Raw genomic sequence first — 14,828 nt, forward strand, 5'->3', positions numbered from 1 at the left:
GTTTTTGTGGTAAATATGAATGAAAAAAAACGGTATTATGGACATACCTTGTCCAAAGTGTAAAGGCCTGTTGGCTTTTCATTGAAGAGGTAAGGGAGGAGGATGGTTCATGTGATCTGCGTAACATTGCCAGTTGACATACCTTGGTTATGCCTCCTCGTATACCTACAGACACAAAAGTGAGCAGTTCAGTCATCTGCACCCATTACAGCTACCCTTCAACATATTCCTATAGCCTTCATATTTGTACCTCTTTGTTGATTGATATCCATTGAATTGTGTCCATTTTCTGTTTTGAGCAAATATGTAAAGATATCATCAGAAAACAATATCAATTTAGATCATACTAGGGACAAACCTTAAATTGAGATCTTTACATTTTTCAGTTAAGTGCCTGCTGTTCTTTCAAATCCAAATGTTTCAGATGGGCAGTTAGGTTCCTGCAAGAACCCTCACCAACTAAGGAGGTTCCTCGATGAACCCCACCTCCTATGGGGTTCTTGGAAGAACCTTTTTGGGGGCAATTTTCATCATCAATTACCCCAAGGTTCTTCAAAGAACCTTGAGGATCTTAGAAGAGCCCTGGTTGAACCCCTAATTTTTAGAGTGCAGATTTTCTAACCCTGTGCCCCGCTCTGCTCTTCCTGATCAAAACTTTTTTTGTTGTGCTACCTAACCAATGGCTGTGCTATGTAGTCCTATAGTGGCAGTTCAGGAGTAGAGTCAAAGGCTTCTTCCTAAACAAATATACATTAGTCCAGAAAGTTCTATATCGTGTGCGAAGACTAGCCTATGTTCTGTTCAGTTTGAGAGGGATCGTGTAAAGATGAGAAGGAGGACCGGGGGTCAACTTTGATAGCTTGCTACTACTATAATATATATTTTTATAAAAACAATATGTTTCTTTCCCATAATGTATTTATCAGAGTTATTGAACTCACAGCAAGACAGATTGAGAAAATTACATTGTGGTGCTGAAATTAAACAGATCCAGTTATATAACTTGATCGATAACAGCGATTTGGTCCGTGATGCTTTATGCTAGAAACAAGCTGTAAAATAAACAGGAAAGAGGTGACCAAATACATATGGGCATACCTTTGTTACGTTTCTATGACGTTCATTGGCTGAGCTACAACCTTTGTTACGTTTCTATGACGTTCATTGGCTGAGCTACAACCTTTTATAGCCGAGGAAACAAAAATTTACTTTGCTTGGAAAGTAATCTAATTCTGTCGCTATCAATTGATTGAGCTATTAACTTTCTGTAAAAAATAGATGTTTAAACAAATACAGCTTTTAGGGAAACACTTGTGACCTTCTCTCGTTGGGTTAAACCACAGAAGAAGAGTAGCCAGCAGTGAAAGCCTACATTTTTCTGCGCCATTAGGCCTACTCTGTCTACCTTTCCACCACAGACAGAGCAGGTAGCCTAGTGGTTAGATTGTTGGGCCAGTAATCGAAAGGTTGCTGGATTGAATCCCAGAGCTAAAAAGTTACAAGTCTGTGGTTCTGCCCCCGAACAAGGCAGTTAACCCACTGTTCCCTGGTAGGTCGTCATTGTAAATAAGAATTTGTTCTTAATCAACTTACCTGGTTAAATAAAATAAAAAAACTTTTAAAAATACCATGCATAATGACATCTCAGATTTAATTATTTGCACACAGGGACAGTTTCATTGCAAACAAGACATGTTTACTTGGCATTGGAGGAATATGATAAGATGAACTTATCGGCCTCTCTCTCTCTCTGTCCATTCTTAGCTAGAATTTTTGGTAATTTGTGTGGTATTCTGCTAATGTTTCTAGTCATGTGAAATGACATCAAATTGCATGAAAGTTTTATAAAAGGCAACAACAAAAATCTCAGACCTGCAAATACGATGATAGATTCATGCAATTCTTTTTATTATAAAAAATATATTTCCATCCCTACTTTTGTGTACTGTGGTCCACAATCTTCTAGTTGTGCAAAATGAATGCATTGTAATGCTTACAGGACCACGTTTCCATCCATTCTCATTTCAGAGAGGTGTGATTTTCTACAGGTAAACCTTATCATAACAACGTACACTCCCTAATCAGCCTTTCTTTAATGAGCTGTTCAATTACAAAGATACGTTTCTGAATTTTGACAAGTAATGTACTATAAATAACATGTTCATACATGCACAGTGAAGACTTGTCACAATGGACATACCGTATTGACGTCTCACTACACATACACATGTACACATGTTACATGTACACATGTAAGAACATGCTTCGGTTGATTTCATTCTCTTCTCACCCTATGAGTTTCTCATTTGAATGTGTTTTCTCACTGGTGGTAGAGTGCTGTAATTGTCATCTATTTCTGCCACATTTGTTTTTTTAAATATTTTTTTAGAGCAATTCTAAAGTAAACTGTTTGAAATTCAAGGCAGGACGATTGACGTGCTTACACTCACAGCCGTTCGTTTGTACCTCTTTCTGTCTGTCTGTCTATAGTGTGATGTTGAGATACAGCTGTTCCGTCGTACGAGTCCCCGTAATGACCTGAGAGGAGCGTTGCTCACATTAACCCCCCGCTGGCTTGTTGTTGCTGTTCGCAGATATGGAGACATGGTTCCAGACTCCATAGCGGGCAAGATATTTGGCTCCATTTGCTCCCTCAGTGGCGTGCTGGTGATTGCTCTACCTGTGCCTGTCATAGTCTCCAACTTCGCAAGGATCTACCACCAGAACCAAAGGGCAGATAAGATGAGGGCACAGCAGGTAAATGAGAGAGAGGCACGATGTCATTCTTATCATGTGTGTGTCACATTGTTGTTATTTTGCTGTATGGCGCGATATATGTGTGATAAATAAGTCGGAGCAATCTGCCTCCAAATAACAAGGTGCTCTTGTCAGGCAAAAGGCCTATTGTAAAGCTACGAGGAAACACACTGTCTTGTGAAATGGGAGTTTTGTTTTTATTCCCCAGATATTGCTCACTGGGTTGTGTGTGGAACAAGTGCTGACACAGGCATTTCTGTCCAATTCTTTTCCATTCTCCAGAAAGTGCGTCAGGCAAGGATTCGAATGGCTAAAAAAGGGGCCACCAATGCATTCTTGCAGCACAAAGAGGATGGGGGATTGCAGGTGAGGAATTCACATGAACAAATGTTACCTTATGGTCACATACAGACAATCAAGGATGTTTCACGTGTTCACGTTTGGATTTCAAATGTACAGAATACAATATTTAATCTAAAGTATGTTCAACACACTAGTGAAGAGTGAATAGAAAACGGTTAAATATACCTACATTAATGCTTTTAGCAGAGGCTGCAAAGTGCTGGGATGGACTGATAAGATCAAGCACTTGTTCAGCCTTGTGATAACACTAAAGCTTTTAATCTGAAGCTTTTTCTGTTCAGGAGACAGTTTTGTTGCCATGGTATCATTTACTATAGCTTGTAACTAACTGTAGCTTGTAACTAACTGTAGCTTGTAACTAACTGGAGCTTGTAACTGACTTTAGCTTGTAACTAACTGGAGCTTGTAACTTATTGGAGCTTGTTCTTGGCCAGTAATGACTGTATTTACTTCAGAATTAGACAGATTACTGTTCTCTCTGTCTCGCTTTCTCTCTCTCTATTTCTATCTCTAACGCTCTCTCTCCATTCTGGAACACCTTCACTTCACCAGCACGTTCTGCTGCAGTTCCACTAAATCTGCATAAGAATTTCATGTCGCTGACAACAACACAAAACGGATGAATAAAGCACATTGTGGGGATCAGTCATCTTCAGTTTCAAAGGTGTTTAAAATAACCAAATGTCACATTGACAGTCATTAATATTTCATCCCAAACTTCCCCTTGATTAAATCTATCCACCGGAGGCAGTCCTGCAGTCCCCCCCCCCCCCCCCCCCCCAGAATGAGACCAAGTCTCATTGACACTGTGTTAACCAATGACATAAGGTCATGCCTATATGAGGCATTCTTGAGAGGTGTGTGTGTGATGTGGAATCCTATTGTGAGGTCATCGAGTCAGAGGACAGAAAGCAGATGTTGTGGACAGGTGGGTTATGGACACACAGAGATAATGATGTTAGCAGCAGGGGACCAGAACAGATAAAGAGAGTTACTAGAGGATGAGCTGCAATTCACTTCTCTCAAGAGTCACCCTCCACTCCTAGCTGTTTTCACCTCAGTTGTATTACCAATACCCAGAACCTCACCTAAATGAAACATTCTAACATACAGTATCTAGCTTGTTATCACTTGGATTTCCCTAGTTATTGCCCCCCTGAGGAAAAATCACATCATATAGTATAAAATCACGCCATATAGTATAAAATCACATCATATAGTATAAAATCATGTCATATAGTATATAATCATGTCATATAGTATAAAATCATGTCATATAGTATAAAATCACATCATATAGTATAAAATCACATTATATAGTATAAAATCACATCATATAGTATAAAATCATGTCATATAGTATAAAATCACATCATATAGTATAAAATCACATTATATAGTATAAAATCACATCATATAGTATAAAATCACATCATATAGTATAAAATCACATCATATAGTATAAAATCACATCATATAGTATAAAATCACATCATATAGTATAAAATCATGTCATATAGTATAAAATCACATCATATAGTATAAAATCACATCATATAGTATAAAATCATGTCATATAGTATATAATCATGTCATATAGTATAAAATCACATCATATAGTATAAAATCATGTCATATAGTATAAAATCATGTCATATAGTATAAAATCATGTCATATAGTATAAAATCATGTCATATAGTATAGAATCACATCATATAGTATAAAATCACATCATATAGTATAAAATCATGTCATATAGTATAAAATCATGTCATATAGTATAAAATCATGTCATATAGTATATTGGCCATATCCTCTTTTGAAATGCCCTATATGGAATATAGGCATTGGGTAACTATTCTAATGTTATCATTGCACATAACACATAACCCCTCCAGGATGACCCCTCCTCACATGGATTTTACCCCACGTAACCATTGCAGTTCATGGGGTTGCTATGCCGACGGCGGTTGGTAATCCTTAGTTGTATTATTTGTGTTTTTTGATTTTAAAGAAATTCTGCATTCTACCGTAAGAGGAGAGAATAGCCTGTGGGTAAAGCTTTGGAAAAAAATAAAAGGCTGAAGGTTTACTGTCGGCCTGCAGCTGTACCTACCGACATACAGTACGATGTGTATGTGTGACTAGTCTATTTAGTAACTGTGTGTTGAATCCATTCTTAGAACAGAAGGTGCTACCTAGAACCATAAAGTATTCTTCCATTGTCCTTATTTGAGAAACCTCTGAAAGTACTCTTGTTTTGGTTCCAAGTGGAACCCTTTCACAAATACCAGGTTCTAAGTGTTATATTTACCTTTATTTAACTTGGCAAGTCAGGTAAGAACAAATTCTTATTTACAATGACGGCCTACACCGGCCGAACCCGGACGACACTGGGCCAATTGTGCGCCGCCCTCTGGGACTCCCCAATCACAGCCGGTTGTGACACAGCCTGGATTCAAACCAGGGTGTCTGTAGTGACACCTCTTGCACTGAGATGCTGTGCCTTAGACCGCTGCGCCACTCGGGAGCCATATCCATATACATGGAACCCTTTCACCACTAAAATGTTCATCACTAAAAAGTATTACCTGCCTCACCACCAAAGGGTTTGACTACCTGAAACCAAAAAGGGTTCTCCTATGGGGACAAACTTTCTAAGAGCGTACACTCTATGATGCCACATATGATTGAAAACAATTCAACTGTAAATATCTCCTGTAACTTTCCTTAATAGCCGTAGCCAGGGGAAGGAGGTGAAGAAGTGTTCCATCTTCCTGGCAGACATATTTCAGTATCCTAATCTCTCTTCACACCAGTGGAGGACAGAAGAATATGAGAAGGTATTCTGCTGATTTAAGGACTAGAGGTGATAGAGGAGGAGGCAGAGATAGAGAGAGATTGAATTCCCATCTTTACTAATGTACCAGGTTGAGTCCTGAGTAGTCTTGATTCTGTTTCTTCTCAGCAGTTGAAGTCACTATAATCCAATATTTACAATCCCAGAGTGAGATCAGGGATCTATAAACCCATTACTTACAGGACTGCAGAGTTATTTATAAACCTAGAAGGGTTGTTTTCTCTCCCAGGTCTTTTCTTGGTTTTGGCTGCAGTATAGTCTCTATATCAGTTCGTGGGACGATGTTATCAGACATGTCTGTAGTGATTCCAGCAGGTCTCCAGACTGGCTTTGTGACTAACAGAGCTGTTTCCCTGCTCCATCCCTCCCAGCCTGGCACACTCATGTCTCTCAGTCTAACAGAGTAGATCATCTGTATGGTAAGGATTTCGACAGGCTGTTCACTGTCTATAACAGTTATGATGGTGATTAACCACCTTGACCTGGAAATCTTAGCTAGATTTTTAGGAAGCATCTGAGGTGGCACTGGTCCTCTGGGATTCTGTGTTCAAATCAAATCAGAGTTTATTAGTCACAGATGTACAGTAATTGAAGGGTACAATGAAATTCTTAAGCTCCAAGCTCCATCAATGCAGGTCAAAGATAAGTGAGTGAAACAATAGTAATAATACCAGTAATAATACAAGTAATAATAGTAATAGTACTAATAATAGTACTAATAATAGTACTAATAATAGTACCAATACAGGAAATAACACCAGTAATAATACAAGTAATACTAGCAACAGTACTAACAATAGTAATAATGCTAGTAATAATACAAGTAATAATAGTAACAGTACTAATAATATCAATAATGCCAGTAATAATACAAGTAATAATAGTGATACTACCAATACTACCGCTAATAATAGTACTAATACAGGCAATAATAGTAATAATGCTAAAAATAACATGAGTAATAATACTAATACAAGCACTAATAATAGTAATACTGCTAGTAATAATATACGTAATAATAGTAATAATAATAATGTAAGTACTAATAATAGTAATAATGCTAGTAATAATATAAGTAAAAAATAGTAATAATACCAATAATAATACTAATACAGGCAATAATAATAGTAATAATGCCAGCAATACTACAAGTAATAGTAGTAATAAATAGCTATAATAATACAAGCAATAATAATAGCACTAACACAAGTAATAATACTAGTAATAACGCCAGTAATACTACTGGTAATAACACCAGTAATAATAGTAATAACACCAGTAATAATAGTAATAATAGTAATAATGCAAATAATAATACAAGTAATAATAATAGTACTAACACTAGTAATAACACTGGTAATAACACCAGTAATAATACTAGTAACAATACAAGTAATAATAATAGCACCAACACAAGTAATAATACCAGTAATAACGCCAGCAATAATACCAGTAACAATACTTGTAACAATACAAGTAATAATAGTAATAATACTGGTAATAATACAAGTAATAATAGTGACAATAGTAATAACACCAGTAACAATACAAGTAATGATCGTAATACTAGTAAAAATAGTAATAATACTGGTAATAATAAAAAAATAGTAATAATACTAGTAATAATAATACAAATAGTAATAATACTGGTAATAATAGAAATAGTAATAATACTGGTAATAATAAAAATAGTAATATACTAGTAATAATAATACAAATAGTAATAATACTAGTAATAATACAAGTGATAGTAATAAAAACAGTAATAATACAAGTAATTGCAGTAATAATAGTAATAATTGTAATAATGCTGGTAATAATACAAGTAATAATACACACAGTAATAGTAATAATACAAGTAATAACAGTAATAATAGTAATAATACACGTAATAACAGTAATAATAGTAATAATAGTAATAATAGTAATACTAGTAATAACGCTAGTAATAATACAAGTAATAATATAAGTTAGTACTAATAATAGTACTAACACAGGCAATAATAATAGTACTAACACTAGTAATAACACTTGTAATAATACTAGTGATAACACAAATAGCAATAGTAATAATACTAATGCCAGAAATAATAATAGTATTGGTTTCCAGTAATAATACTAGTAATAATACTTGTAATAATAGTGCTTACAATAATACAAGTAATACTACTAGTAATGATACTAGTAATAATACAAGTGACAATAGTAATAGTAATAATGATAGTACTAACAATAGTAATAAAGGTAAGACTATTAGTAATAATACAAGTAATAATAGCAACCGCAATAATAATAGTTCTAATAATAGTAATAATAGTAACAGTAATAATAATAGTACTAATAATAGTAATAATACTAGTAATAATAGTAACAGTAATAAAAACAGCAATAATAATAATAGTACTAATATTAGAAAAAATAGTAATAGTAATACTAATAGTACCGATAATAGTGATAATACCAGTAATAATACCAGTAATAATAGTAATACTACCAGTAATAGTGGTAAAAGTAATAATAATAGTACTAATAATCGTAATAGTAATGATGCTATTAATAATAGTAATACTGATAACCAAAGTAATAATAAAAGTACTAATACGAGTAATAATACTAGTAATAATACTAGTAATAATAGTAATACTACTAGTAATAATGCCAGTAATAGTAATTGTAACAATAATAGCACCAATAATAGTAATTATACCAGTAATAATACTAGTAATTATACTAGCACTAACAGTAACAATAATACTAGTAATTATACCAGTAATAATAGCAACAATAATAATACTAGTAATAGCAACAGTAATAATACCAGTAATAATACTAGTAATAATAGCAATAGTAATAATATTAGTAATACCACTGGTAATAGTAGCGATGGTACTAATAATAGTGATAATACTAGCAATAATAGCAACAGCTCTAATAATAGTACTAATAATAGTAATGATACTAGTAATAATACTAGTAATCACACCAGTAATGACACTAGTAATAATAGTAATAGGAATAATACCGGTAATAATAGTAATGGTAATAATGCTTGTACCAATAATAGTAATGGCACTGGTAATAATGCTAATAATGATACTAGTAATAACAGTAATAATAATACTACGAGTAATAGTAATAACACTAGTAATAATGGTAATAGCAATAATACTAGTAATACTACTGGTAATAAAAGTACTGATAATAGTACTAATAATAGCAATAATACTAGTAATAATACCAAGTAAAATAATAGAATATAGACAGAACCTTGTCTTGTCTACATATATATATTTACAATTAGTTAAACATTCTATACAGTTGCTGCAGTTAAAAGTGGCGAAGTGTGTAAACAAAGATTGTGACCAGTGACTGACAAGTATAACTGTTCATTGAGGGGTGAGGGTGTGCAGGGGCCAGTGGATAAATGCATGTTTTGGGGGAGAACAGCCCGTGAAAGCGGGGAGAACAGGCTGGGTCCCCTGATGATCTTCTTTGCCTTCCTGTGACACCTGGTGTTGTAGTTGTCGTGGAGGACAGGCAGTGTGCAGCCAGTGGTGCGTTCGACTGAGTGTACAACCCTCTGTAGTACCTTGTGGACAGCAGTGGTGGAGTTGCTGTACCAGGCTGTGATGCAGCCTGACAGAATGCTCTCGATGATGATCCTGTAGGACACTGTGAGGGCTCTCAGGGACAGGCCGCATTTCTTCAGCCTCTTGAGGTTGAAGAGTTGCTGTCGTGCCTTCTTCACTACGGTGTCCGTGTTGTTTGACCATTTCAGCTCCTTGAAGATGTGGGACTTTACGAGGGACTTGACTTTTTTGACTGTCTCCACTAGAGGTCGACCGATTAATCGGAATGGCCGATTAATTAGGGCCGATTTCAAGTTTTCATAACAATCGGAAATCGGTATTTTTTTATTTAACTAGGCAAGTCAGTTAAGAACACATTCTTATTTTCAATGACGGCAGAACGAAAGATTTTCACCTTGTCAGCTCGGGGGATCTAATCTTAAAGGTAACTAGTCCAACGCAATAACGACCTGCCTCTCTCTCGTTGCACTCCACAAGGAGACTGACTACCTGTTACGCGAATGCAGTAAGTCAAGGTAAGTTGCTAGCTAGCATTAAACTTATCTTATAAAAAACAATCAATCAATCATAATCACTAGTTAACTACACATGGTTGATGATATTACTAGATATTATCTAGCGTGTCCTGTGTTGCATATAATCTGACTGAGCATACAAGCATACAAGTATCTAAGTATCTGACTGAGCGGTGGTAGGCAGAACCAGGCGCATAAACAATTATTCAAACAGCACTTTCGTGCGTTTTGCCAGCAGCTCTTCGTTGTGCGTAAAGCATTGCGTTGTTAATGGCTTCAAGCCTATCAACTCCCGAGATGAGGCTGGTGTAACCGAAGTGAAATGGCTGGCTAGTTAGCGTGCTAATAGCGTTTCAAACGTCACTCGCTCTGAGCCTTCTAGTAGTTGTTCCCCTTGCTCTGCATGGGTAACGCTGCTTCGAGGGTGGCTGTTGTCGTTGTGTTGCTGGTTCGAGCCCAGGGAGGAGCGAGGAGAGGGACGGAAGCTATACTGTCACACTGGCAATACTAAAGTGCCTACAAGAACATCCAATAGTCAAAGGTTAATGAAATACAAATGGTATAGAGGGAAATAGTCCTATAATTCCTATAATAACAACAACCTAAAACTTCTTACCTGGGATTATTGAAAACTCATGTTAAAAGGAACCACCAGCTTTCATATGTTCTCATGTTCTGAGCAAGGAACTCAAACGTTAGCTTTCTTACATATTTCTTGCACATATTGCACTTTTACTTTCTTCTCCATGTCACGTTCTGACCTTATTTCCTTTGTTTTGTCTTTTGTTTTAGTATGGTCAGGGCGTGAGTTGGGTGGATTGTCTATGTTAGTTTTTCTATGATTTTCTATATCTGTGTTTGGCCTGATATTGGTTCTCAATCAGAGGCAGCTGTCAATCGTTGTCCCTGATTGAGAACCATATTTAGGTAGCCTGTTTTCTGTTGGGGTTTGTGGGTGGTTATTTTCAGTCTTTGTGTGTCTGCACCAGATAGAACTGTTTCGGTTGTCACTTTGTTGTTTTGTGTTTTTGAAGTGTTCAGTTTTCCATTAAAAAGATGAACACTAACCACGCTGCGCTTTGGTCCTCTCCTTCTTCCACCCAAGACAACCGTTACACTCCAACACTTTGTTTTTACATTATTTAAACCAAATTGACCATGTTTCATTATTTATTTGAGGCTAAATTGAATTTATTGATGTATTATATTAAGTTAAAATAAGTGTTCATTCAGTATTGTTGTAATTGTCATTATTACAAATTTTAAAAAATTCAAAATCGTCCGATTAATCGGTATCGGCTTTTTTGGTCCTCCAATAATCGGTATCGGCGTTGAAAAATCATAATCGGTCGACCTCTCGTCTCCACGGCGGCTCCGTTGATGATAATGGGGGCGTGCCCAGCCTGGTTCTTCCTGAAGTCCACAATCAGCTATTTTGTTTTGCTGACGTTGAGGGAGAGGTTGCTTACCTAGCACCACGACGTCAGAGTACCTACCTCTTCTCTGTAGGCCGTCTCGTCGTTGTTGGTAGTCAGGCATAAAATTGTCGTCTGCAAACTTGATGATGTAGTTGGAACTGTGTGAGACCACGTAGTCGTGGGTATACTGGAGACAGTTCTTTGTTTCCGGGTTAACATCACTAGAGAGGGAGAAGACTTACTGTACAGACAGTCAAGGGCAGTCACTCAGTAATAAGCTGTGGAGGTATACTGTCTACTCATCAGTATACTGTCAACTCATCAGTATACTGTCAACTCATCAATATACTGCCTACTCATCAGTATACTGTCAACTCAGCCAGTATACTGTCTACTCATCAGTATACTGTCAACTCATCAGTATACTGCCTACTCATCAGTATACTGCCTACTCATCAGTATAATGCCTACTCATCAGTATACTGTCTACTCATCAGTATACTGTCAACTCATCAGTATACTGTCTACTCATCAGTATAATGCCTACTCATCAGTATACTGTTTACTCATCAGTATACTGTCAACTCATCAGTATACTGCCTAATCTTCAGTATAATGTCTACTCATCAGTATACTGCCTACTCATCAGTATACTGTCTACTCATCAGTATACTGTCTACTCTTCAGTATAATGTCTACTCATCAGTATAATGCCTACTCATCAGTATACTGTCTACTCATCAGTATACTGTCTACTCTTCAGTATAATGCCTACTCTTCAGTATAATGTCTACTCATCAGTATATGCTCTACTCATCAACATACTGTATTATTGCCTAAAGAATAACTCATTCTACAATGTTTGTTGGACAAAATCACCTCCCATTTGTGTTTATAATCTGAAGTTTGCTTCCCACAGCAATACTTTGCCAACTACTAACTACTATTGATGTGATCGAGTTACACTGATAAGGTATTTTCATGTGTGGCTATGTTGGGCTAAGTGAGTTGCTGTCTTGCTGTGTCCCTCAGGGTGGCGATAGTGACAGCACAGCTTTTTGTGTGAAGAACAGGTCCGCCTTCGAGCATCAACATCATCATCTATTGCAGTGCTTGGAGAAAACCACCGTGAGTGCTGCTTTTTTTTTATCTCATAGATAATATTGTCTGATACGTTTATTGCTCATTTTGATGTACTGTATATATACTCGGCAGTGTTTCACACTGTTTCACACTTTCAGCAGTTATGAGAAGTTATCATATAGTATACAGCCACCTGCAGCTAGTTTAAAGATGGCCGTTCAGAGGCCAGGATAGACGTCTTTCTTTATTTTATGTGTCGACAGAATCACGAGTTCACCGATGAAGTCACCTACAGCGAGGTGTGTATGATGGACTCAATGGGCTTCCGCACCAGCCGCAGCACTTCCTTGTCCAGCCAGCAGGGGGCCACCACCACCTGCTGCTCCCGGCGGGCCAAGAGGAGGGCCATTCGCCTTGCCAACTCCACCGTATCTGTCAGCCGGGGAAGTGTGCAGGAGCTGGACACGCTGCACGTCACCAAGACACCTGTTGGTACTCAGTACCCACATAGGTACTGTACAGCACACACTGTCCACCTGATCCAAGGAGCCCACTCCTCCCTTTCTATCTTTGCCTCACCACTCAATCACCTGTAGAGGCTGTTGGTGTTTTACTACATTTAGCTCTGGCCCATTCATTAAAAAGAACATTCTGCTGATCTTGAATTACAAGCTGAGTTCGAACAGTTTCTAAGTTGTTCAAACTCTGCTGGCTCTAACTATGTTGATGCTGTCGATGTTTTGTCAAAACAACCTCCATTGGGTTTAATGAGAAATGTAGTTGAAAACAATGGGAAAATGTATTTAATTTTTTACTGTAGCGTGACATTGTTTATTTTTAAGGGAAACAGTTGATAATGGTGAGTTTGTTTGTTTTATTGAGTGCTTGCATTTTTATACATAGTTGCTATGATGGATGTATCACTATACAGACAGTGGAAGAACAAACTACTTGTCTTGAATACACTTACAATGAGGACACATACAAGTCCTCTCAACATAAACACGTGACTATTTTGGGGTAATGGTGACAGATACGTGCAGTGTCTGACTTTATATCTGTGTGTGTGTGTGTGTGTGTGTGTGTGTGTGTGTGTGTGTGTGTGTGTGTGTGTGTGTGTGTGTGTGTGTGTGAGCAGTCGCTCCAGTCTAAACGCCAGAGCTGAAGACCTGAAGCTGAACTGTACTGACTACACAGCAGCCATCATCAGTATCCCCACTCCCCCAGCCAACAGTCCTGATGAGAGCCTACCTAACTCACCCGTCATCCCTGGCATCCTACGCAACTCTCGCTCCAGTATCTATAACACCCAGGAAACTGTCAAGATCTCCTCTTTATAACCCTCTGAAGCACAGGAGCTTGACCCATTGCACAAAACAAGAGGAATGGGTCCGTCAGAGAAGAACATGGGAAAGAAGGATAATAACGTCCACACTCTTTGCAAATGCTTCACTCCGATACCAACGTAATGTCTACTGAATAGTCAAGGTAGGGGCAGCGTGAGAAAAAGAAAGTAAATGAATTGTAACTATCTATTGTAACACACTATTTGATGTGCTGGAACAGTTACTGTGAGGTTGACCTTTTGGCCCAGAGAGATACGGGGGGGGAGGGGGGGGGGGGTTCGAAGCAGTACCACAGACACAATCTGAGCTGACCAGGAACAGGTGACAATGCCTCTTGGACTCTTGGACACAGATGGATGGTGTGGTTACTAAGAGTGCTTTTCAACAATAATATACCCACCGTGGCATCGAAAGCCTTTAACTTTTCAAAGATATGCAACGTTAGAACAAGCAGGAAAAACTAATATACGTAATGTGTGTAAAGAAATGGCAGGGAGAGATTATAAAGATTATGAATCATTGCACAATTATATTGATATTTAAATACATCTTTACGGATAGAAATATGAATACTGTATTCTGCAATAGTTATCTTTACACAAATGAATTTGAAAATAAAAGGAGTGATCGTTAGATGGTACTACATATGTAACATATTTTCTATCATACGTCTCTAAATCACATGCATCTTCTAGCTTAATACAGCAATGCATGTTCCTGTTCAGTGGAGAAGAGAAGCTACTGATATTAGTCCTGTTCAGTAGACGGTGGAGAAAAGAAGCTACTGATATTAGTCCTGTTCAGTAGACGGTGGAGAAGAGAAGCTACTGATATTAGTCCTGTTCAGTAGACGGTGGAGAAGAGAAGCTACTGATATTAGTCCTGTTCAGTAGAC

The 14,828-nt window shown here is 37.2% G+C and overlaps 1 protein-coding gene across 1 annotated transcript in view; it reads left to right on the forward strand.

The window, feature by feature from the left end:
* LOC139367747 (A-type voltage-gated potassium channel KCND1-like) overlaps positions 1 to 14,573 on the forward strand; it is a 70,634-nt gene extending 56,061 nt beyond the window's left edge. The window contains exons 3-7 of the mRNA XM_071106067.1: positions 2,595 to 2,757; positions 3,040 to 3,123; positions 12,537 to 12,632; positions 12,851 to 13,098; positions 13,726 to 14,573. Of these exons, the coding sequence (XP_070962168.1) occupies positions 2,595 to 2,757; positions 3,040 to 3,123; positions 12,537 to 12,632; positions 12,851 to 13,098; positions 13,726 to 13,927 (793 nt within the window). The 3' untranslated portion in view covers positions 13,928 to 14,573. The remainder of the gene's footprint in view (positions 1 to 2,594; positions 2,758 to 3,039; positions 3,124 to 12,536; positions 12,633 to 12,850; positions 13,099 to 13,725) is intronic.
* Positions 14,574 to 14,828: the final 255 nt, after the last annotated feature.

This window comes from Oncorhynchus clarkii, chromosome 16, assembly GCF_045791955.1.
Source record: "Oncorhynchus clarkii lewisi isolate Uvic-CL-2024 chromosome 16, UVic_Ocla_1.0, whole genome shotgun sequence".
Classification (NCBI taxonomy): domain Eukaryota; kingdom Metazoa; phylum Chordata; class Actinopteri; order Salmoniformes; family Salmonidae; genus Oncorhynchus; species Oncorhynchus clarkii.